The 24,273-nt window shown below is 39.3% G+C and overlaps 1 protein-coding gene across 9 annotated transcripts in view; it reads right to left on the bottom strand.

The window, feature by feature from the left end:
• The window catches only part of LOC138751586 (RNA-binding motif, single-stranded-interacting protein 3), a 1,523,265-nt gene that overhangs the window by 573,562 nt on the left and 925,430 nt on the right, over window positions 1-24,273 (bottom strand). For all 9 annotated transcript variants that reach the window (XM_069914047.1, XM_069914050.1, XM_069914051.1 and 6 more), the window contains one exon: window positions 23,640-23,797. In XM_069914047.1, coding sequence (XP_069770148.1) covers window positions 23,640-23,797 — 158 coding nt within the window. The remainder of the gene's footprint in view (window positions 1-23,639; window positions 23,798-24,273) is intronic.

Below are 24,273 nucleotides of genomic sequence, written 5' to 3'. Positions count from 1 at the left end.
GTATAATTACGTTGGCTTCATTGCTAGAACAATTGAATTAAAGAGGATGCTCAATCAAATTTCTACAAGTGCACTGTGGTAAATGAAGTACAATGTCAGAAGTCAACGGTCATTAGGCTATTTTCCAAATGGGAAGAACATTGAAAATACTCAGATGCAAAGGGAAATTTGCTGTTTTCTATTTGCTGTTTTTAATTTGTTGTCTACATCCCGACAACTGTTTGGCAGTCATATTGTATATAACTGCCATCAGTGTCTTTTAACTCTTGCCATTTCTTAACTCAATCCACAATGATTCTACACCTTCTGATCCTATTTTACCTCTTTCTAATGACTTAATGTTGTTCCTTGCCAACAGAGCCACACCACCCCATCTGTTTATCTGCCTATCCTTTTTGATACACTGTGTATCCTTATTCATTAATTTCCAATGACATCCATCCTTTAGCCATGACTCAGTGATGGCCACGACATCATACCTGCTAATGTGTAGATGTACTGCAAAGTCATCATCTTTGTTTCTTAAGCTGCGAGTATTTAAATACAAAACCTTCAGGCCTTCATTTGTTACTTTGACTCTGTGTCCCTGTTTCATTGAAACTCATCCCACTCGCTGCAATTTTGCCTGATCAGCCTGCCCTTCCACACAAACTCCCTATCGCCTGTAGCAATTTGTACTCCAACCACCACTTCCTCTGCTTCTTCACTGAAGCCTCTCGAAACAAATTCCCTGTCCGACACTGGGCTATGCACACAATGGCCATCTGCTTGAGCTTCCCTTCCTTTTATTGGATATAGATAATTAGTCAATTGAGAAATTTAAACAAGCACCACCTTTTTTGCTGCTTTTTAAATGCTTCTCGTCTTGTTCACAGTCTTGTCTGCGCATTCCCCGACAAAACCCACGAAGCGCTCCTTTTTAAAATCTCTCCCCGATCTGAGTGTAGCTCGCTCATTCTGCAAATCAATTGGTCTGCCACTAATCACATTTTGCCTGTGATCCTCCCCCTGCCCTTTCTTTCCTTCTCCCCAGCCTTTTAATTCAGGCACCTGCTTGCTTTTTAATCATACCTTGAAGAAGGGCTCAGGCCCAAAAACCTTTATCTCCTTTAATTTAATTCATTTATGATGTATATGTGTGGTAAACCACTGTTACATGTATTTGTCGGGTCAAGAACACCCATTGGCTGGCTGTACCTGTGGCCCCTCTCAGTGCAAGTGAGTCGAGCAGTATGGATGTGACTTTGTCCTTTAGTTAATAAAATCCGATTGGTTTCTCAAATTCAGTCTTTGAGTAATTGATGGTGCATCAGTTTTATTCACTAAAAGTATTTTAGCAATGGAGCAGATTCTAAAGCCTGAAAAGCTGGAAATCGATCCTCAATCACCTGAGGCATCTACCAACTTTGAACTCTGGCTACTCTGCCTTGAAGCATTCCTGCAAACATCTTTAGCCATCATGCAGTCAGAGATTGATAAATTGCAGGTACTGTACTCCTGAGTTGGCACCCTGGTGTACTCCATCATCAGGGACGCCACATCCTACCATGAGGCCATGGACATATCTAAAGGACAGTACTTGCAGAAGATCAATGTTGTCTACACCAGGCACCTTCTAGTGACCCACAAACAGCAACCCATTGAGTCAAATGGCAAGTACCTTTGGGCCCTGTGAACCCTTGGAAGGGCCTGTGAATGTAAGGCCGTGACTCCTACTGAGTACACTAAGGGCCTGATCAGGGATGCCTGCTTCGGTGGGATTTGGTCAAACTACATCTGCCAGAGACCTTTAGAACAAGGGGAGCTCAGTCTGCGATGAGCATCTGAGTTGGCAGGTATTCTGGAGGTGACCCTCCAGAATATGGAGCCTACTCAACAGATAACATGACCGCCTTGTGGTTATCCCAGGTACCACCATCTTGGGATGCGCCACCAATCCTTCGCTCCACTAACGAGCCGACCACGGCAGCAGTGCTCCACGAACATCTCCCACTGCTTTTTCCTGGTTCCGTCAGTGATTCGACCACAGCCACGGTACTCCAGGAGCACCTGAAATGTTATTTCTACAGACTGGGGAAGCACAAGAGGAAACGCTGCCCAGTGAAGGATTCGACTTGCTCCACCTTAATGGAGGCAAAGGGGAATGGAAGGGAGTTGCAAGTACAGGGATGAGGACAATGATGTGGGAGGTTACTGGAAAAGACAAGTGGATTTGCAAATTGGAATGCTTGGTGCTTCATCTGCCAGAAAACTCATTCATTACCAAATAGTTTTTAAAGTTTAACATCAATGGCCACAGAAATTCAAACAGAGCCAGCACCTAAGTCACACCTGCATGAAAGGAAGTTTCAGTGCTTGCAGCCCAAACACATAGCCGTAAAGAGCACATTTAGGTGAGTACTGGGATTATTGCACAATGTTCAATGCCAGTTGCAATTCTTCAGCGAATGAACAAATACATTATTGAATCATCAGAGCCCCAAAAGTTCCAGACAAAGACCACCTTCAGGATGAGAGTATCAAGCCGAGTTAGGTAGTTCTAACAACACTCAGGAAGTTGGATAACATCCAGGACAAAGCACTCCACTTAGCTGGTATCCCATCCATTACTCTAAATATTCACTTGTTCCACCATGGTGTTTTCACAGTGCAGTATCAAGGAAATATTCTGCAGTTACTTTCCCATGTTGTTTCAACAACATGTCCGAACCTACAATCTCCAAGAACAAGAGGATTGAAGTGTTTAGGAACACAGTTATCCTCTATGGTACATACCATTCTCATTTGGAAATGTATTGATGTTTCTTGTCCACCATTTGGGCCTAAATGCTTGATTTGCCTCCTCAACAGATTATAGATGTACCACAACCAGAAAGAAAACAGGTGGTGTTTCTTACTTTCTCATGAGCAAATCGGGAAAGGACAAAAGCAATAGTCTTGCCAGCAACACTACATTTCAGGAAATAGATAATAAAGAAATATAGCAGCCAGTTTTCACTCTCTTCATTCTTAAATGCCAATTCTTACCATGTCCCTGATTATGAAAAAGATTAGGTCCTGTGAGCCTCCCACGATTCTGTGTCATACAATGATACAAATTGTGGCATGACCTGAGGAAAAGAGTTAAATGGTAAGTGAATGTGAAGAAGATGTGAATGGAGTAATCAGTGCTCTACCTTAAGATTAAAACTGTCCAGCACTACTTGTGGATGCTTGGAATCAGGATGAAGGAGAGGACTAATCATAGGTTGCAAGATCAATTCAAACAGAGAAGTGCAGGTCTGAGAGGGAACTCTCTCAACAATTTGCCTACTCACAGTTGATTTGTTAGACAGAGCACATAGATTTGCATAAATCACATGGCAGTGTCACAGCATCATTCATAACTTGATCTCTATCCCCATCAATGCCATTCTCTTAAAAATCCCCCTCTGCTCCTCTTCTCCAAGTTGAACCACTTGAAGATAAATTCAAATCAAAGTCAATTTCTTCCTGACTGCATTTGTCCTCATAATCCAGACAGGGTGACATTGAAAATCAAACAAAAAGTCAGATGATTTATATGATCTCATAACATGTTGTATGTCACTAGAGAACACCCTTGAGGACTTAATTGATAAATTATTGATGAAAATCTTATTATTCTTTGCCGAAATAAGCCAATTAACTCTTATGTTAAAGTAGTCAGCAGATCAAATGAAGCTTAGCTCTGTAAAGACTCTGCATGTTATACCTGGTCTGCAAAGGCTTTGATCACTGCTGTTGCCAATTGTTCCAAGGTTTGATTCTTGATTGCATCAGACAGGAAATAACAGCATGTTAACTGTGGGCTTGTGGTGGCCCGCTGCGGTGGCGATCACGCCGGCTCTCCAAGCGGCAAGCGCACCTAAAAGCCAGCAGACCTTGCAGCGGCACTGGCCAAAGCAAACGAACCGGCAGACAAATGACAAGGGCGACCCCAAAATGGCACTGGCTCCACTGCACAGCCAACAGACAGGGACACAGTGTGGGGAAGAAGATATTGTCATGTGAGAAGGTACCCACGCGCGGGAAACCCGCTTTTGTTATGCAGGCCTTTACATCAGCAATTGGGGAAAGCAGCAGGAACGAGAGAGGTATAAAAGTCTGTCTTGATCCCCAATAAAACACAGAGCTTAACCTAACCACACTCATTGCTTCGACTAGCATGCGGCTATGGCGTAATATAAAAGTTCCTTTCAAAAGGAGTCTCCTCCCCCCACCTTTTTATTCAGGTGCCTGCCTGTATAATGCTCAGGCCTAAAACATTAGTAATTTTGCTTTGCTTCCTACAGGTGCCTGAATGATCTGCTTAGTTTTTCCAGCTCTGTTGTACTACAATCACAGCGTCTGCAGACTTTTCTGTTTAACTATATTTTATTGCTTAAATTTTTAAACCTGTCTGCACCATCAAAAAATGCTAAGCAATGCATGAATCAAGCACTGAAAAATATTTTTTCTCTTGGGGGAGCAATGTGCTTTAATTATATTAAAGAGAATATGGAATTTAAAGAAAAGCTAGTCATAACAGTACATCAGAATTTCATCCCTACCCAGAATAATGAATGGTATTGATTGTGAAAAAATATTATACACATTCTTCCTTCGTCTTCAATACATCACATTCAATTTACCATTAGCACCTCTATTTTATTTAGAAGTGATGCAGAATTATAACCCTAACCAAACAATAGATGGGGAGCTTCATTGACTCATGTTATTCTCCGACAGTTGCTCTCTGTGCTGTGAGTGACTAAATTTGGTTAAAGCTGCTTCCCCAGACGGAGGCAGACAGGGACCTAAAAAGGAGGGAGAAAAGTCAAATCAATGATTATGCCAAGGGAATTTTTAAAAATAATCAGGATTACACAACTTAGCCCTTTAATATCTTGGACCTTTATCAGTCTCTCTTTACAAAGCTCTGTATAAATTGACCATTTTCCAGTTGGCTGCAAGATTACAAAGCTTCATTCGATCAGTGATGTTTTAAATTTGGCAGAGGCTTGTAATGTTATAGGTTGTCCTTGTATAAATTATCAAATAAAATGTACAGCAATGCTTAGAGGGAGGCTGAGCTTGTAGTCGTCATTTCAAGGGGTTTATCTTTCAAAAAATTCTCACTTGGCAGAGTTAATTATACAGGTGATAACCATATGTACACAACAATTCCAGTCTGCCAACATACAAGAGATTGGCACAGCCACAGGTTGGATATTGGTTGTCCATCAGTCAAATGGATGAAGCAAGGAAGTTAACTTCATGTCAATGCAAGTATCCATTATTAAATGAGAGGTACAAGTAACATGCTCATTCCAAGGCTCAGTGATAGATTTTCAGCCCATCTGTCACCCATTTCAACGATAAATAGCAGATGGTAAATTTGTTTAAATGTCAAAAAACATTCATATTGATTTTCTGATTTTAAAAAAATAGGTACAGCAACCTTCATTTACAAAGCTCCAGGAATTCAGACCATTCAGGTGGTGAAAAGTGTATTCATTGAGATAAGCTTTTGAAGAGGGTCTTTAAAAATAAGCTGTTATCAAGAAACAAGAGATTTAGGGATGAAATTCAAGAACAAAGAGCTGAGGCAACAGAATGCGCACCAATCGAAATATTAAAATTCAAGATCAGAGATCTCAGAGAGCTGAAAAATTAGGAAAGACCATGAAGATAAAGCAAACTCATGAATTAATGAACATTGGAGTGATGAGTGAATGGACTTGGAGCAAGTTACAATAAAGACAGCAATCTTCTGAGTATGCGGTATGCAAGAATGGACCTTCAACTAAAATAGCATGGGAAAAGGTAATAGAAGTAAAAATTGGGTTTCAACAGATGAGTGGAGGCATGGAGGCCTCAACTAATGTTGCTTACATAGAAGTGAATGATCTCAGTGTTGAATCAAAAGCTTATCTCACAGTCAAATAAAACATCAAGACTGAAAATATTCTGGTTAAATTAGAAGATCATCAGGGAGGGGAATGAATTTATGTATAAGGAACAAATATTTGGAAGAGACTGAAAAAAATCTCTGCTCCAAAATTATGGTGGATTTTTCTGCCATCAAATTCAGCATGACAAATAAAAGGAAAGATTGTGCTGAATAGCATGTCTGTAGATGCAAATGATTTGTTATCACATGGCCTTGCTAAAGGACCACATGTGGATGATAAATAAAATGAGGCCAAGGATAGTTCTTTGGACATCCATAGCAACAGGTAGTGCAGCCAATCAGATTACCTGGAAAAGGAAGCCAAACAAAGACATTTCCCACCTAGCTTGATTGGAGGATTTCTCATGGTGTGAATGTTTCTCTTGTGCCTGAGTAGATGCAGGTAACTATAGCATTGATCGTTCAAGTTGACAGCAATACCATAGCATTTCATCCAAATCCAGTTTTGGGCTGAAGATCAAATTCTCTTTTTTTGCAGCATCACTCTAGCTTGCAGAATCAAATTGAATTAATACTGTGTTTGCAAAAGAATTCATCATAGCAAGAGATGTTGGTGGAATAGAAGAAAATCTCAATGCTGTCATCTCTGGTCCAAACACTTAAAAGATGGGAAGAACAGAAAATCAAGAAAACAAGTTCTTTGCTCAGGTTGTGAACCTTCCAGGAATATCTAAGAATTAAAGATCAACACCTGTTTCCACGCCGTAATCAGTTATATGGTTATAAGAAGTCTTGGGTAATTATGGTTAACCAAATAAGCTAGGAGACATGTAAGAGAAATTACCAAAAGGTTACCAGTTCACCGGTGTGCCAATGCAACAATGGCCAATAACAATTGGGGGCAACACTCACATCTGACCTGTGCAGCAGAAGAAAATCTTATCCATCCATTTCATGCAAAATCTTGGAGGAAATCTTGACTTAATTGCTTGTATTGCTCTGCATTAACTCCGCTTTTACTAACTTTTGCTCTGGGGATGATTTTCCACTTAGTGATTTAAAATGCAACTTGAAGAGGAACATGATGAATAAATTGCAGCAAACATCCACTACTCAAAGCACATGTTATAATTCATGTCATCAATGTCAATATACAGCAACTGGTTAATTAATCCTAATATTGCATAGAGTAAAGCCTCTGGATGTGATAATAATAGATTCATAAACATTTAATATACTTTCATTTGATCTTGAGGCTTTTCTCAATATCTGATATCAATTTAACAGTGGCATTTTTCAAACTTCTTTTTAAAAGAGCGTAAGAAATGATTGAGACATCCTCTTAATGAGAAACAGAAATAAGTGAACTCACTGAAGGGTTTTGGATGCATGCTTAAACAAGAAATAAATTGACATATGAATGCATTTTGAATTTTAGAAAAGCAACATGGTCTATCAAACCAGATCTGAATAGTACTAGCTGACACCATGCACTAACTTTAACAACTGTTTTACAATATTAGTACTCCAAGAGCCTGAAAGTGTTTTCTCAAATATTTGAAATCGGTATTTCACACATTACAACTATTCCCACCACAGTTCTGCCATTCTCAAGCTTACATTCAGTCTGTTCTCTTTGGTTTTATTTTCAAACATGTTCAACAGCAGCATGCTAAGATGAGTAAGTTGATATGCCAAACTCTGAGAAATCATACCATGTTTCATGACAGCAAGTGAGGTCAGCCTGGTCCATTTATGCTAGTAAGGCTCAGCTTAGCATTGGCATATGTGGTAGGAATTGTTGGACTTGAAATATTAGACTGCAGATTTCAGGCTCCTTATACTGAGTACAGGTACTGTAGTTCTTCTGGGAGATGGTGGGGGAGATGTAGTAAAGTGAATGAGTGCACCATGATATTTAATTTACTCAATTAAAACAGGTAATAAAACAGGTAAACTCATAATCTTGGTCAGCACATCCAATTTCATTAGGATGACCTTCTTCATGTAGTTTTGGAGCAACTAATACTGAAGCAACCATGGTCAAACAAAGAATTCATTTTAGCAAATGATATTGCTCTTTTTGCTGCAAGAGAGTTGCAACTGTTGAACAACATCATAAAAGACAGCTTAAGGCTGATTCTAGTTTCAACTGCAAGATAAAAAATTGAATAGGCAATAGGCCTGGGTGTGAGCTCCTCTAACTTCAAGCAGTAAGAGGGCTTTGCCCCTGCTCAATAAAATGCAGAGGGGAAAATGAACAGCACAAGATAAAGCAGGTGCATGGAAAATGTGCTGCAACTCAACAGCTAAAGTTGGGGGTGACCTTTGTTAATTCCTGAGGGAACTGTGGTAAAAAAAAGATTGAGAAAGGTGTTGGGGCAATGAAGCAGCATTGCTTCACACCAGTCTACCCTGAAGTTAGCAGTGGAGCTAGCCCCCCCAGTGGGTAGTGTGGTTAGTGTAGCAGCAATGCTGTTACAGTGACCTGGGTTTGAATCCGGGACTGTGTGCAAAGAGTTTTTACATTCTCCACATGTCTACATGGGATTCCTCCTGATGTTCTGATTTCCCCTCACTTTCAAAAGTTACGGGGGATTGAAAGTTAATTGACATGTTTAGGGGCCACAGGATCATGGGCTGGTAGGGCCCGTTACCATATTGTCCAACTCAACAACAAAGAAAATTGATGAGAACGAGCAGCAGAGGCACAAATTTCCAGAGATTTCCACTTCTGTAAGGTTACATGATTACTCATTTTGCTGCATATTGATGCTGGCACAGGATCAGTGACTTCATTTAACATAACATGTCTTCCTTTGCATCTGCCTGGGTCCCTCGTCTTCACTTTCAGGTATGAATCACTTTAATAGCAGCATCCGTTGATATAATTCTCTTCCTGCTCCAATGTTAATCACTTTTTAAAAAATACTATTAAAATGGCTCACCAGTCAGCGAAAATAAAGGAAAGGAATGAAACATTAGCAAACTAATTTCACCAACAGAAATGTCTGAAATGGATCAGTGCAGCAGACAAAAGATAAAGCTGTAGAATTATATTTACAATTAGTGACATTTCTGCTCATCTGTATGAAGTGTTTCAACTACATTGCCTCATACGTCAAATGCGCCAGTTCGGAAGCCGGTTAAAACCTGGTCAGAGGGGGCCATTCATGCACTTCAAGATGGCTTTGATCGCAATGACTGGCACACGTTCAAGGAAGCAGCAACTGATGGGGACTGCATCAATCTGGAGGAGCATACAGCATCAATGACCAGCTGCATTAGTAATTGTACTGATGACGCCACTGTGCCCAAGACCACCATTACTTGCTTTAACCAGAAGTTATAGATGACTGTTGAGGCGCATATGCTGTTCAGGAACCGTGACTCTGACTTCAGAGCAGATGACAAGATAGCCCTAGCTATTGCAAAAGCCAGGCTGTCTAAGGCCATCAGGAAAGCAAAGCCTGTGCATGCCTAACACATTCATAGTCACTTCCTGGACAGCAAAGACACATGATGCATGTGCAAGGGCATCCAAGATATGACCAACCACAGGACCACAACATCTGACTGTGCTGTTGATGCCCCTCTCCCAGATGCACTGAACAACCTCTACACGTGTTTTATTTTTAAATATTTTTTTATTTTTCACACTATGAACCATATCAACCAAAATATGAACAAATGTTTCTCATTAAATTTACACAGTGGTCTTTTCTCCCTTTTCCCCCCGCTTCCCTCCCTCCCCTATACCCACATCCCTCCAAAACCCACAAATATTCAACATATAGTAAAACCATAAAACAACATCACCACACAAAGGAAAATAAACAAAAAAAATGCATCATCTATTTATTACACACTGAATCTAGTTGTTTTGTCTTCTTATCATTTTCATTCTCATTCTAGGGGATGGAGAACATAGGCAAGTTCTCTGACACGTTCCATGTACAGTTCCCAAATTTGTTCAAACATTGTGACTCTATTTTTTAAATTATATGTTATTTTTTCCAATGGAATACATTTATTCATTTCCATGTACCATTGCTGTATACTCATGCTCTCTTCCATTTTCCAAGTTGACATTATACATATTTTAGCTATCGCTAAGGCTATCATAATGAATTTCTTTTGCACTTAATCCAATTTGAGGTCTAATTCTCTACTTCTTATGTTACTTAAAAGAAATATCTCTGTTTTTTTTGGTATGTTATTTTTTGTAATTTTATTTAGTCTCTGATTTAGTTCTTCCCAAAACGTATTCACTTTTGTACATGCCCAAGTTGGATGTAATGTTGTTCCCATTTCCTTCTGACAGCGTGAACATCTATCTGATAATGTTGAATCCTATTTTTGAGGAGTAATATATCCACTATGTAACCAATTATACTGTATCATGCATAACCTTGTGTTTATTGTATTCTTCATAGTTCCATATTTAATTTTTTATCTTTATATTTAATTTTTTATCTTTATATTTAGATCCTTTTCCCACTTCTGCTTAGGTTTATAGTTTATTTCATTTTCCTTATCTTGCAGCTTAATGTACATGTTGGTTATAAATCTTTTAATTATCATTGTGTCTGTAATTACATATTCAAAGCTGCTTCCTTCAGGTAATCTCAAGCTGTTTACCAATTTATCCTTTAAATAAGCTTTCAATTGATGATATGCAAACATTGTACCATGAGCTAAGGAACCAACCAGAGAAAATGCTCTCCTGGATCTATTGTTTTGCAATGAGATAGGTAGAGTAAATGATGTAATAGTCAGAGACCATCTGGGAAATAGTGATCATCCTCCATTATACTCTATAGAGGATGTATTGAGAGGATTCTATGCAATTGCATCACTGTCTAGTTTGGAATTTGTACCACCTCAGACTGGAAGATCCTGCAGAGGATGGTGCAGTCAGTGGAAAAGATCACTGGGGGCTCTCTTCCTACCATGAAGGACATCTACAAAACTCGATGCAGGTGAAAGGCAAAAAATATTGCGAAGGACTCCATACACCCCTCATGCAAACTGTTCTCCTTTCAGCCATCTGGTAGGAGGTACCGTAGCACTCAGGTCATCATGTCCAGACTGATCAACAGTTTTTTTTTCCCCCCCCAAGCTAGCAGGCTCCTGAATTTCCAGAAGAGTGTACCATGGATATTTATTGCATATATCTAAATATTTTAATATTTTAATGTATTTAACTTCTATTCTAACTTATATTTATGTAAATATGCTGCATGGTCCTGGAGAAACACTATCTCCTCTTTACTGTGTGAGCATTGTATACGATAAATAAGTGACTTGACATGTTTTTGGTAGGCCATCAGTTTATTTTACATACAGGGTATATTAATGGTGGACTAATTTAAGATAATGCTAAACATTTTTACATGACCTCTGAAGATCAAAAGAAAACACAAGTTCAGTCAAATTATTACTTTTATTCTTTTCTTTCTATCAGTTTCCGGCTTTCATTTTCTGAGGGTGTTCACTCTTTGCCTTTATGGGGAAGGGGAAATCGATTTGTGTGCTCTTTGGTATTTAATTTGGGTGCTTATTGCTCTTTTGTAAGCTACCACAAAAACTTTTTCCAAACACCACATCTAAATTGAGTACATTCTTCCCCAAATTCTGAGTGGTTACATTTCCACAGCCAATAATAGACCATCTGCTCTTAAACTTAGCAATGCAGAGATCACTAGCCGTTATGACCACCATTCTATCCAATATTGACCAATTCAGTACACACCAAGAATTTTATGTTCCAATTGTATGTATAACTCAGCTCATCACATGAGAAATTCAAGGATCCAGCAGGAGACCAAAACTTGTTCTTTTCTAATTACATTCTCAATGCAAAAAGGAACAACTTCAAATAAAGTGAAATCAGACTCCTGTTGTCTTTTTTACTGGTTGAATCAATGAAATTGAGGATTCAAGAACAAACAATAACACAAGCTCACAATATATCATTTGTTAAAGGAGTGCTGAGTGTTATCACCAATTTGCTATGGATTGGAGATTAAGCCAATTAATATAAAGTGAAATCAAAGCAGCCTTATAATTTCTGAAACAAGTGTAGCAAAGATCTGTCAAGGATATTAGGGGGCATAAGACAAAAGACAGATGCCAAGTTTGATATTACAATATTGCCAACAAATTCAGCTGAATTTAGCATACAACTTGGAAATAAATCCTCAATTCAAGAACTATAAACCTATCTTTGAGAAGGCTCAAATCTGTCTCCAAGATCCAGCCAGTTAAGTCCAAGCCACAAAATGAGTAAGCCAATTCCACTCTCAATTAGAAAAACATCTCACCAATACAATTGTCACTTTCTGATACCAGGTCCCAATTAAAAGCTCTAGTCCTCCCTCACTGGTCCACAGTCCAGGGTTGGCTTAAAAAATAATGTAAAATAATACGCATGTTCACTTTTTACTTTAACACAAGATCGCCATCAACTTTTCATTATCATCCCATGTTTGCTGATTAAACTTAGCACAAAAATTGATCTCCTCATCCCTGCACTACATTTCACCACCACATGCAGGATAGGGTTGCTTTTTCCCTTCATACTTCTACAGAGACCATATGTAAATTTTATGCAGAGTATCTTCGGCAAGTCCTCTTGCACTGTAAATTATATCAGAGAAAATGGTACAGACCCTCAGAAGTGTGTCACCAGCTGAGAAAATATTGCCATTTTGTTATATGTGAGTGTTCTGCTTGAATGCACTGTCTAGGGAGGTGATTGGAAGAGATTCAATATTAGCTTTCAAACGTAACTTGTATCCACACTTAAAAAGGAAATACTTTTACAGCCATTAGGAAGAGCAGAAGGATGGAACTGACTGGAAAACCTCAAAACAAGATATTTAAGGTAAAATGATTGGCAAACTCTTGTGCTATAATTTATTGAAACTTATTTGAGATTTGACAGACAGAAAGTTTTTTTTTAACTGCCAAAATTGGAAATGTGAAGCAAATAAATAAAAAGTACTCGAAACTCTCAGCAAAGTGAAATCAATGGAAAGAGAAAAGTTGCAAACTGGATGAAGAGTTTAAAAAAATATATTTTATTTAAAAATGTTTTTCCATACATGCTGTTAATAAACAATTATATATAACTTCAGCGCTTGACGTCCTGCTTTGCGGAAACTGCCAAAATGTTTGGCCTGGAAGTCAGCCTGAAGAAAACTGAGGTCCTCCATCAGCCAGCTCCCCACCATGACTACCAGCCCCCCCACATCTCCATCGGGCACACAAAACTCAAAACGGTCAACCAGTTTACCTATCTCGGCTGCACCATTTCATCAGATGCAAGGATCGACAATGAGATAGACAACAGACTCGCCAAGGCAAATAGCGCCTTTGGAAGACTACACAAAAGAGTCTGGAAAAACAACCAACTGAAAAACCTCACAAAGATAAGCGTATACAGAGCCGTTGTCATACCCACACTCCTGTTCGGCTCCGAATCATGGGTCATCTACCGGCACCACCTACGGCTCCTAGAACGCTTCCACCAGCGTTGTCTCCGCTCCATCCTCAACATCCATTGGAGCGCTTACACCCCTAACGTTGAAGTACTCGAGATGGCAGAGGTCGACAGCATCGAGTCCACGCTGCTGAAGATCCAGCTGCGCTGGATGGGTCACGTCTCCAGAATGGAGGACCATCGCCTTCCCAAGATCCTGTTATATGGCGAGCTCTGCACTGGCCACCGTGACAGAGGTGCACCAAAGAAAAGGTACAAGGACTGCCTAAAGAAATCTCTTGGTGCCTGCCACATTGACCACCGCCAGTGGGCTGATAACGCCTCAAACCGTGCATCTTGGCGCCTCACAGTTTGGCGGGCAGCAACCTCCTTTGAAGAAGACCGCAGAGCCCACCTCACTGACAAAAGGCAAAGGAGGAAAAACCCAACACCCAACCCCAACCAACCAATTTTCCCTTGCAACCGCTGCAAGCGTGTCTGCCTGTCCCGCATCGGACTTGTCAGCCACAAACGAGCCTGCAGCTGACGTGGACTTTTTATCCCCTCCATAAATCTTCGTCCGCGAAGCCAAGCCAAAGAAAGAAGAAATATATAACTATAGAAATTTAAGAAAAAGTTGCAATCACTTCATAATGGTTATAATCCCTCCCCCCAAAACCACACCCACAAGAAATTAATATATAAGAAAAATATAATATAGTAATATAAAAAAAGAAAAAGAAAAAAATTCAAAGATTGTTCGGAGAGCGGCTATCCAACACACAGGATTCCAATATAATTTTTCTATAATTAATTTAGAGAGAATTAATACAGGTCATGGGGAACAGGAAGAACACTACTACATAAATATACCTAATTTTTTTTTATGTACAGGCACCAAATTTTCAAAACGATATTTATTTCTCATGTTATATGTGATTTTCTCCAAGGGACACAACTTTGAATTTCTGCATTCAATTTTCCCATATGCAAATTTGAATCTGATTTCCAGGAAAATGCAATATACTTCCTTGCCACCACTAATGCAATTTTAACAAATTCCAATTGGCATGTTAATAATTTTAATTGAGGTCTTGTTCCTTCTATTTTTCCCAATAAATAGAAATCTAGGTTTTGTGGAAATTGTAACCTGTAACCTAATGTAAAAAACTCTCCAAGTCCACCCACAAAGGTCTTACCTTGGGACATGACCAAGTTGAATGCAAGAAAGTTCCCATTTACTCCTACACCTCAAACATTGATCTGATAGATCTGATTTCATTCTGTTCAATTTTTGTGGTGTAAGGTATAAATGATGTCAAAAATTATATTGAACTAGTCTGTATCTCACAATCTCCACAGAGATTTGACCATCTTTGCTCATCAATTATAAGATTCAAATCGAACTCCCACTTCTGTCTAGATATATGAACTCCATGTTTAGGAGTTCCTGCTTGTAATAAAAGATACACTGCAGGAGTAAATTTCTTTATATTTCCCCTCCTAATATGAGTTTCCACCTGACTACAAGTAGGTAACAACATCGCTGGACCTAACTTTTCCCTTAAATATCCTCTCAATTGGAAATAACAAAAAATGATTGTTACCAATTATTCCATATTTATTCCTTAATTGTTCAAACGACATCAATTGACCCTGATCATAGCAGTTTTCAATATTTTTAATCCCTTTACAAAACCAAGTATTTAAAAATTGGTTATCCTTTGAAAAAGGTTTAAGAATATAAGGCATCTTAGGTGATATACCTCCTCTTGTTCCAATCACATCATTTATCTTATTCCAAACATTAATCAGGTGCTTCAATAATGCTGTTTCTTTAACACCAACTATCAATTTTTAAACCCATTTATGTACAAGTTGCTCTGCTAATCTCTCTCCTATTTTATCCATTTCTATTTTAACCAATGTGGTCATTTCTTCTCCTTCAATAAAAGAAATAAGAAATCTCATTTGGACCACTGAACAGTAATTCTTAAAATTAGGAAGATGTAGGCATCCCAATTCATATTTCCATGTTAACATTTCTATAGAGACACTTGACATCTTACCTTTCCAAAGCAATTATCTTACATAAATAGTAAATAATTAGATTTATACAAGGTCTTTAAATTATTGTCTATACAAATCCCTAAATATCCCCATTTTTTTGGCCATTTAAATTGGATGTTTCTTTGACAATGACTGTAATCCCCTTCAGTAAGAGGCATAATTTCACTTTTATCTCAATTTATTTTATAACCAGAAATCTTTCATATTCTTCTAATTTAAAGTGCAATTTTTGAAAGGAAGTCTCAGGTTCTGCCAAATATATTCAAATATCACCTGCAAATAAACTGATTTTATGCTCTTCTTGACCAACACTAAATCGCTTAATTTCAAAATTCCTCCTAATTGCCTCTGCAAGTGGATCTATAGTTAATATAAACAAAGTTGAGGATAGGGGACATCCTTGTCTACTAGATGAAGGGCTCTTGGCCAGAAATATGAAAGATTAACATTTAGAACAGAGGTTTTCAAACTTTTTTCTTTCTACTTTAAGTATTCCCTATGCCATAGGTGCTCTTTGATTACTAAGGGATTGCTTAAGGTGGTATGTGAGTGGAAAGAAAAAGTTTGAAAACCATTGTTTTAATCATATCGATTGACTCGTTATGAGCATGGTTTCATTACTCCAAAGGAAATGGACCAATGACAATTTTTCTCAAGCAAATATTCAGTAACAATTGGGTCTTGAGCAGTGGTTCTCAAACTTATTTTTCCCCCACTTACATACCACCTTGAAAAATCCCTTACTAATCACAGAGCACCTATGGCATAGAGAACACTTAAAGTGGGAAAAAAAAGTTTTTAAAGCACTGATTCAGAATAATGGCAGAGACATGGAAGTGGGGCTGGGGTGTGTGTGGGTGGAGGAGAAGTGATGCTGGAGAGCAGAAGAGAGAGAGAGAGAAGGAGCGAGGGAGGGAGAGAAAGAGAGAGGGAGAGGGAGAGAGAAAGGGGAGATAGAGAAAGGGAGAAAGAGAGAGAAAGGTGAGGTAGAGAAAGGGAGAAAGAGAGAGAAAGGGAGAGGGAGAGAGAAAAAGAGAAAGAAAAAGAAAGGGAGAGAGAAAAAAGAGAAACAATGTGAAAGAAGCACTTGCTTTAGACTAGTTCCATTTTAGCTGATTATCCTCAATCCAACACCACAGTGAGCTCACTGTGGATGAGCAAAATTGTTGAAAAGTTTATTTTGATTCAACAGCACAAAGAATGTGACTTAATCTGCAATAATCCTTGAAAATTCCTGACCATTTAGTGTTATTTTCCTGACAATCTGAAATATCACAGCACACAACCATGACCATCAGTAGATAAAAGGCTCCGATGGCCTGTTATTACATGTAATCTATGCCATTGTAAAAGAGCTACACTGAACACTATAATTTTGTATTGAAGTTAAACGTCTCTCTCAAATGCCTTTGATCTTGGAACACTTATGTACGACCAAAGGCATAGTAGGAAATTAAATGAAGAGAGACGGAAACTTGTCACGTGAAAACATGACACATTGAATAACTGCCTTTCCATGCTATGTGAAATAAACTTTTTTTCTTGCTTCTCGACTTTTATAGCTAGTTTATAAATATTTTCTGCTGCTAAAAGAATAACTATTAAATTTTATGGTTAGGAAAGCTTACTTGATCATTCTGACCCAAATAATTTAAAATAATATATAATGAACAAAAGTACATGACAGTCAATTGCATTACCCTCTTTGGGGAGACTTCCACAAACAAGGCAAATTGACAGGAATGCTATTTTCTACAGAGGAGCTGATGATGAGTCAAACAAAGCCTCATTGACTGGTTTCATTGTATCAAATGGACATTAACATTCAGAATGTAAGACTTGAACCACAGTAGGAAATAGAGATAAGAAGTCAGTCCATGGTCTGCACAGCTCTTCCTCTTGATCTGACATAATTAGGAAAAAAGTATAAACAGATCATTTATCTAAGTGTTACCATGGCATCTGGAATATTTACAATACTGGCCTACATAACATCAGTAAATACACGTTAATTCGTCCATCATCACAACAGATCAACAGCAGACACCATCTCACTGGACCTCCAAGTTGCAGTAATGAGGATGTTTTACAAGCAGACCAGCAAACACCACAATACAGAACAAAGACAACATAATTTTGTGGTGCAGACCTTTTGTTTAACTGGCATAACTTTATACTATTTTGTGGTTCATTCAGATATGTGATAACAGCGGAAAAAAAACCAAATCTTGAATTTGGTGGTGCATGATTTCAGATACATAAACCTTCTTCCTGCTGGAAGGTGGGTAAAGAGAGTGTGGTCATGGTGGGACGAGTCTTTTAATATTCTGGCTGCTTCTCCAAGGTAGCAGGAGATACAGATGGAGCTGATTGGAGGGAGTGTGTTGTGTGTGTTGGCCTGAGCCACATTCACAACCCTCTTCAGTTTCTTTCAGTCTTTGGTGGAACAGCTCCTTGTATTATGCAGTGATGCTTTCAGTGGTGCACCACTGTTAAGGGATGATGATGATATGCCAAATTTCCTCAGGTTTTTGAAGAAGTGGAAGTACTAGTGGACTTTCTTTTCCATTGTTGATGCAATATGGGTAGAACAGGACAAGGGAATGGGTTCCCTTCCCCTCCCCCACCTTTCCAAAGTCTATAAGCAGCTCCTTGATCTTAATGACATTAAGGAACACATTATCCTGGCAGGAAGCTACGTTCTTACCTCTCATCTGTACTCTACTTAATCATTGTTAGATATCCTGACTATGGTGGTGGTGTGACCCACAAATTCATTGATGGAGTTGGAGATGTGTTTGAACCCCTTGCTCTGAACTTCTCCAATATCGGGAACAACTTTAATGGTACAAGACAAGTCAAAGTTCAGATTTATTGTCGCAGGACATACACGACATCACAGACAACCTGAGATTCTTTTCACAGAGGTAAAATTACAAGCACAATTTCTACTTAATGGTAGTGCAAGAAATGTACTGAAGATTGCTGTGAACTGGAATTCACTGTCTGTGTATTGTTCTCCCTGGGCTCCAATCTCACCTACCCCAAAATAAACCCTGGTTTTCCCGCCTTACTTCAGATTCACCTGAGGACTATTGTGTCTACTGGCCATTGATTCTAAGTTATTAAAAGTGTGTTTGTACTCCTACCATGATATCATCTGCAATTTGTAGATGGTGTTGTCAGATTGAGCCACACAGTCAGAGGTGTAAAACGAGTAGAGGCTAAGTAGCCAACATGTAGTGCTCTGGTACTGACGAAGATTGCGGAAGACATGTCCTCACTGATTTGGATCTCAGGGGTGAGGAAATCCAGGATCCAATTAGACAATGGGATATTGAATCCCAGATCTTGGAATTTGCTGATCAGATTTGAGGGGATGATGGCATTGAATATTGAATTGCAGTTGATAAAAAGCATCCTGTTGCATGCATCATTGCTGTCCATATGTTCCAGGGCTTTGTGTAGAGCCAGTGAGATGGCATCTGCCGTAGGCCTGTTACTACAATAGGTGAATTGGATGTATCCATGTTGCTGCTCAGTCAAGAGCTGATAAGCTTCAACACCAGCCTCTTAAAGCACTTCATCACTGTCATTTAGGCAGGCTACTCTTTTTGGGAAATGGTATGATTGAGGCTTGTTTGAAACATGCCCTGCCAGAGAGAGATGTTGAAGATGTCCGTGAATATATTGGTCAGTTATTCAGCACAGGTTTTCTGTACTCAGCCAGGTACTCTGTCCAGATGCGATGTTTTCCTTAGATTCACTTTCTTGAAGGCAGCCCGCATGTCATTTTTAGATACTGACAGTAGAGGATCATTAGGAGACATGGGGGTGCTCAGCAGTTCGTCCTTGTTCTAGTGGTCAAATCAGATGCAGAAGTTATTGAGGTCATCTTGGAGTGAAGTTTGCTGTCTCCTACTACACTGGTTTTGGTTTTGGAGTAGGTGATGCCATTTAGGCTCTTCCACAGCTGTTAGGTATCCTTCATTGTTTTCCTTCTCATTCGGAATCTCCACTTCGCTTTTCATAGGTCGTACCTGCTCCTGTTCTAGATCTTTGGACTTTAATGCCTGTGATCTGGCTCTCAGCAGGTTCTGTATATCATTGTTCATCCAGAGCTTCTGGTTGGGGAAAATCCTGAACTAGCTCAAGTTGATAAGAGCAGATTGTTTAAAGGAAGAGGAAATTTAGGAAAGGGAAATGTTTTTCAAAATTTGTTGGCGAAAGACCAGGACATGTATTGTCCTGTGAGTGAAGGGTCAGACATGCAACTCAGGAAGCTTAGATGATGAGAAAAATTCAGTGTCTGATCAAAAAGCAAGGAGGAATGACGCAAGGTATAAGCAGCTGTGACCAGGTGTATACCTGGAGGAGTATCGAGAACTGAGGAGCAAGCTAAAAAAGGAAATCACCGGGAAAAAGGGGAGAGGAGAATATTCTGGCAGATAACATGAAGGAGAATTACAAGAGATTTTGTGTCAATATAGGGAAAAAGGCTAACCAGAGAGAGAAAAAAATGGAACTCTACATGAATCAATGTCAAATCTATGTGGAGCCATAGAAGATGAGCAACATGCTTGACAAGTACATCTCTGATGTTTTTATTCTGGAGAAAGACATGAGGACTGGGAATCTTGGGGCAGTCAATGGTCATTACTTGAGAACAGTAAGTGTTACATTTAAGGAGGTGCTGAGATTCCTGATGCGTATCAAAGAAGACAAATTTCCTGGGGCTGATCAGATAATATCGAAAGAAATCTATGGGAAGCCAAAAAGGAAATTGCAGGTTCCCTGACTGTGATGTTTGAGTCAGCATGAAAAACAGGTAAGGGGCTTGAAGACCGGATGGAGGGTAACAAATGCTGTGCCCCTCTTCAAGTAGGGCAGCAGGGAAAAGCCTGGAAACTACAGGCCAGTGAGTCTGACATCAGTGTGTGGCAAGAGTATTCTGAAATACATGTTACACATACTTAAAGGGCTGATTAAGAATAGTTTGCATGCTTTTGAAAGTGGGAGGCCATGTGTCACAGATCTGTAGGATGGTTTGAAGATGTGACCATAAAATGTTAATGAGGGCAGAGCTGTGGACATTGTATATTTGGATTTCAGCAAGACGTTCTATAGGCTGCTCTAGAGAGTTGGCTGAATGAATAGAAAATTGGCTTCATGAAAAAAAGCACCAGGTGAAGATAGAAGTTGTTTTTTTGGACCGTAAGCCTGCGACTAGTGGCGTGCCTCGAGGTTTGGTGCTGGGCCCACTGCTGATTGTCATCTAGCAGCAATGACAAGAAAATGTGCGTGGCATCATTAGCGAGTTTGAAGATGAGAAAGCAAAATACATACTAAGGACAGAATAAAACTAAAGGCTCTGGTGTTGTAGATAGTGAAGACAGTTGCCAACAATTGCAGCACGATCTTGAGGAATGGTTGATGGAATTTAATACAGAAATGTAAAGTGTTGCATTTTGAGAAGACTAACATAGAACATTACAGCACAACACAGATAATTCAGCCCATGATGTCATGCCAACCTATGTAAATCTACACCATTACAATCTAATTTTTCCCTACCTCACATCCATAATCCTCTATGTTTCTGATATCCATATGCCTAACTTGGGTAGGATCTACCTTGGCACATTGGTCTTCATCAGACACTTTCAAACTGCCATGTAAAATGAAGTTAACTGGGAAATTTGCCCGGTTAGCATCCCTATTATGCAGCAATTTGAAAGGGTATGAACAGGTCAACCCCGTCAGAATCCAACCGGGTCCCTGGTCTACCTCAGAGGTAGTCAGGGAACTCAGTTAAACTTAACTAGGTCATGTCAACAAGGCGGTTTGAAAATGAAAATGACCGACCTGCTTAATCCGGGGATGTCAGCGCTTGTGTGCATGAGTCACTCGGCAGAAGCATCTGAACATCCGGCAGTACTTCTGTTGAGTATGTGACATGTCATTGCAGGGGTGGGATACCCCTTAAGTTGCCAGGTTGGTGATTTAATGGGTCGATCCCCCTGCAATTTATAAGGTGCTTCCAGCACCTTTGTCCCATTAATCGCACCTGGGTCCCAGGAAGGCTACCCAGGTGCTGCAGTTTAAAAGAGGCTAGTAATGAGTATAAAAGTTGGGAGGTCATGATGCAGTTGTGCAAGATGTTGTTGAGACCACATTTGGAGTATTGTGTTCATTTTTGGTCATTGTACTTTTGGAAAGATGTTGTCAAGCTGAAGAAGGTGCAGAGAAGATTTACAAGGATATTGTCAGGGCACAGGGGACTGAGCTGTAGGGAGGGGTTGAGCAGGCCAGGGCCTTTTTTGTTGGAGTGAAGGAGGATGAGGTATGATCTCATGGAGGTATACAAAATCATGAGAGGAATGGAACAGGTGAATACACAAATTTTTGCCCAGAGTAGGGGATATCAGTAACCTGAGGACATTGATTTAAGGTGACGGGGCAGAGATTTAATTGGAACCTCAGAGGTGACTTTCATTTTTACATGGAGGGCAAAATTTAAGATACAATTTAAGGTACAAGTTTAGAATAGGTTTATAGGTATATTGGTCGAGCACAGGTGGGTTGGACTAGTATGGTTGGTAAAATTTTAGTTGAAGTGAGCAAGTTGGGCTGAAGAACTGCATCCATGCTGATTGACACTAGAACAGGAAAACATCTGGCAATATAATGGCTCATCAGGTAGAGTTCCCAAATGTGAGCTCCAGAAACCTTGGCTCAACCCTGAACCTCCAATACTTTCTGTGTAGAGATTGCACAACGCTTGGATTTCTTCCACTCTCAGCCCACGTCGTGAGATTTTGTTGAATTCATTGCCTAATAATGAAATTATCCAAATATGAATGGGTGGTAATAAGAATTGGAGAGTTGATGTAAATGCAAGTTGGCACATGTTTGGTGTGCCAAATAGCACCTCTATGTATCGTAAGGAAAAATATTAAAAAAAAGGACAGATTCAATGACAGAAATAATGTCATTAGAAGACAAAAGAGAAAATGGTTGAACCTGTAAAGAAACAAACATGATGTAAATGGGAATTACAGAATTTTCTGAAATTGTTTGGTTAAACTCAAGGTTGAGATGAGAATACTCCAAAATGTCCATGGGACAGTTTGGGACAATAACTGGAACTTAAATGTTCTCTCCCACTCTATATTTATCAGTATTTTTTTAAATATAATTCCAAAGAAAACTTTTACAAGTTTGTGGGGAGAGGGAGAATAAAGGCTCTAAGCTGGAGAGCTCTTGCCCAAATTCAGTACAACTCAATGGGCGTAATGTTCTCCTTCTGCCCTGTCATCATCCATGATTTTTTTTAATGGGCAATTTAATACTAAATTCAACGATTTCAGAGAATTTTTTATTGCTCCCATCACAATACTATTTGTTTCGCATTATCATTTTGAAATTCACTCTCTCCGTTCCAATCAGGCACAAGCTTTTCCTTTTGTTTTTCCTTTTTCATCCTTTGTTGCTTCTTAAAAATTCTTTTATTCACATGTTCAGTTCAACAACCAAAATATTAACTCTTTTTTTATGTACAGCTCATCCTGCTGTATTGTATTTCCAGCACAATTCGTTCTTATTTCGAGACCCGCAATGTATTGTGTGTACAGGTACCTAACCTTTTATATGGGATCATCAGGACCTGACAACTGATGGGTGGCCAGGGGCGGGCATGACCAATGGGTGGCCGGGGGCAGGGCAACCGATGGGCGGCCGGGGGCTAGGAGAGAAATAGAGTGCCGGTTTTTGGAGGTTGCTGGTATTTGAAATCCCAAATAAAAGTTAGACACCTGTATTGATTTCTAATTGATCTACAAATAAAGCAATGACACTTATAAATAGTACACCAATGTCCATCCCTCACAGCCATTAGAAAACAAGTGAATGTGAACAAAAAAATTACATTTTAACATTTCTGTGTTATTGTTAGATAACTTGGTAGACAAGCAGAAAAAGCCCTTCGTATTTGACACATTTTGGGCAGGTTATGAACAAAAAGTGATCTTCTTCACTATCTGTAAACAATAGTCTCAAAAGGAATGAAAATAGCAAGTACCCCATATGCCTTATTTGAATGAAGGGCCTGTTTGTTTCTTGGGAAATATTTTTCTTCAAGAATAAAAAAAATTGAATAAAGCCACTTACGGCTGGCAGAGCTTGATGAGATCCTGGTCGGTCGTGCCTGGTGGCAGTCCCCGAATGTACAGATTTGTCTTACTCAGCTGTTCGCCACCACTGTTGGTGCTGCTGTTGTTGCTCGGACTGGGAGGAGCCATAGGGTGGGGAGCTGGTGCATAGGATTGCTGAAATTCAGAAAGTCCAAATATGAGAAAGAGTCATGATTTATTGTTCAATAATATTTATCCTATTTCACATATTTTCTCATTGGCAAGTCACTAAAAGAACAATTGTAAATTGATCTATCACAGAACATGTCATCCTAGATTCATACAAACCTGAAACCTAATGCTTATCTCATGGAACCTGAGATGCACAGACAAACTTGTTACTTTTAGGTTTACATTTTATAAAATTTGCAAATATATGAAAGTGATAAGGTATGAGTTTCAAGGAAGCTGCTTGTGTAAGGAATTGGCTAGCCTGCAGAAAGTAGCAGTCGATGGAACGCATTCTAGCAGGAGGTCTGTGAGGAGTTGCATTCTGTAATAATCTGTTTTGGGACTCCTGTTCTTTGTGAATTTTAGAACTGACTTGGATGAAGAAATGAAGGGATGAACTGAACAGATCTAAACCCGAATTATCAACCAATGCTTCAGAT

Source organism: Narcine bancroftii, chromosome 1, assembly GCF_036971445.1.
Source record: "Narcine bancroftii isolate sNarBan1 chromosome 1, sNarBan1.hap1, whole genome shotgun sequence".
NCBI lineage: Eukaryota > Metazoa > Chordata > Chondrichthyes > Torpediniformes > Narcinidae > Narcine > Narcine bancroftii.
This window is presented reverse-complemented; position numbering and strand designations above follow the sequence as displayed.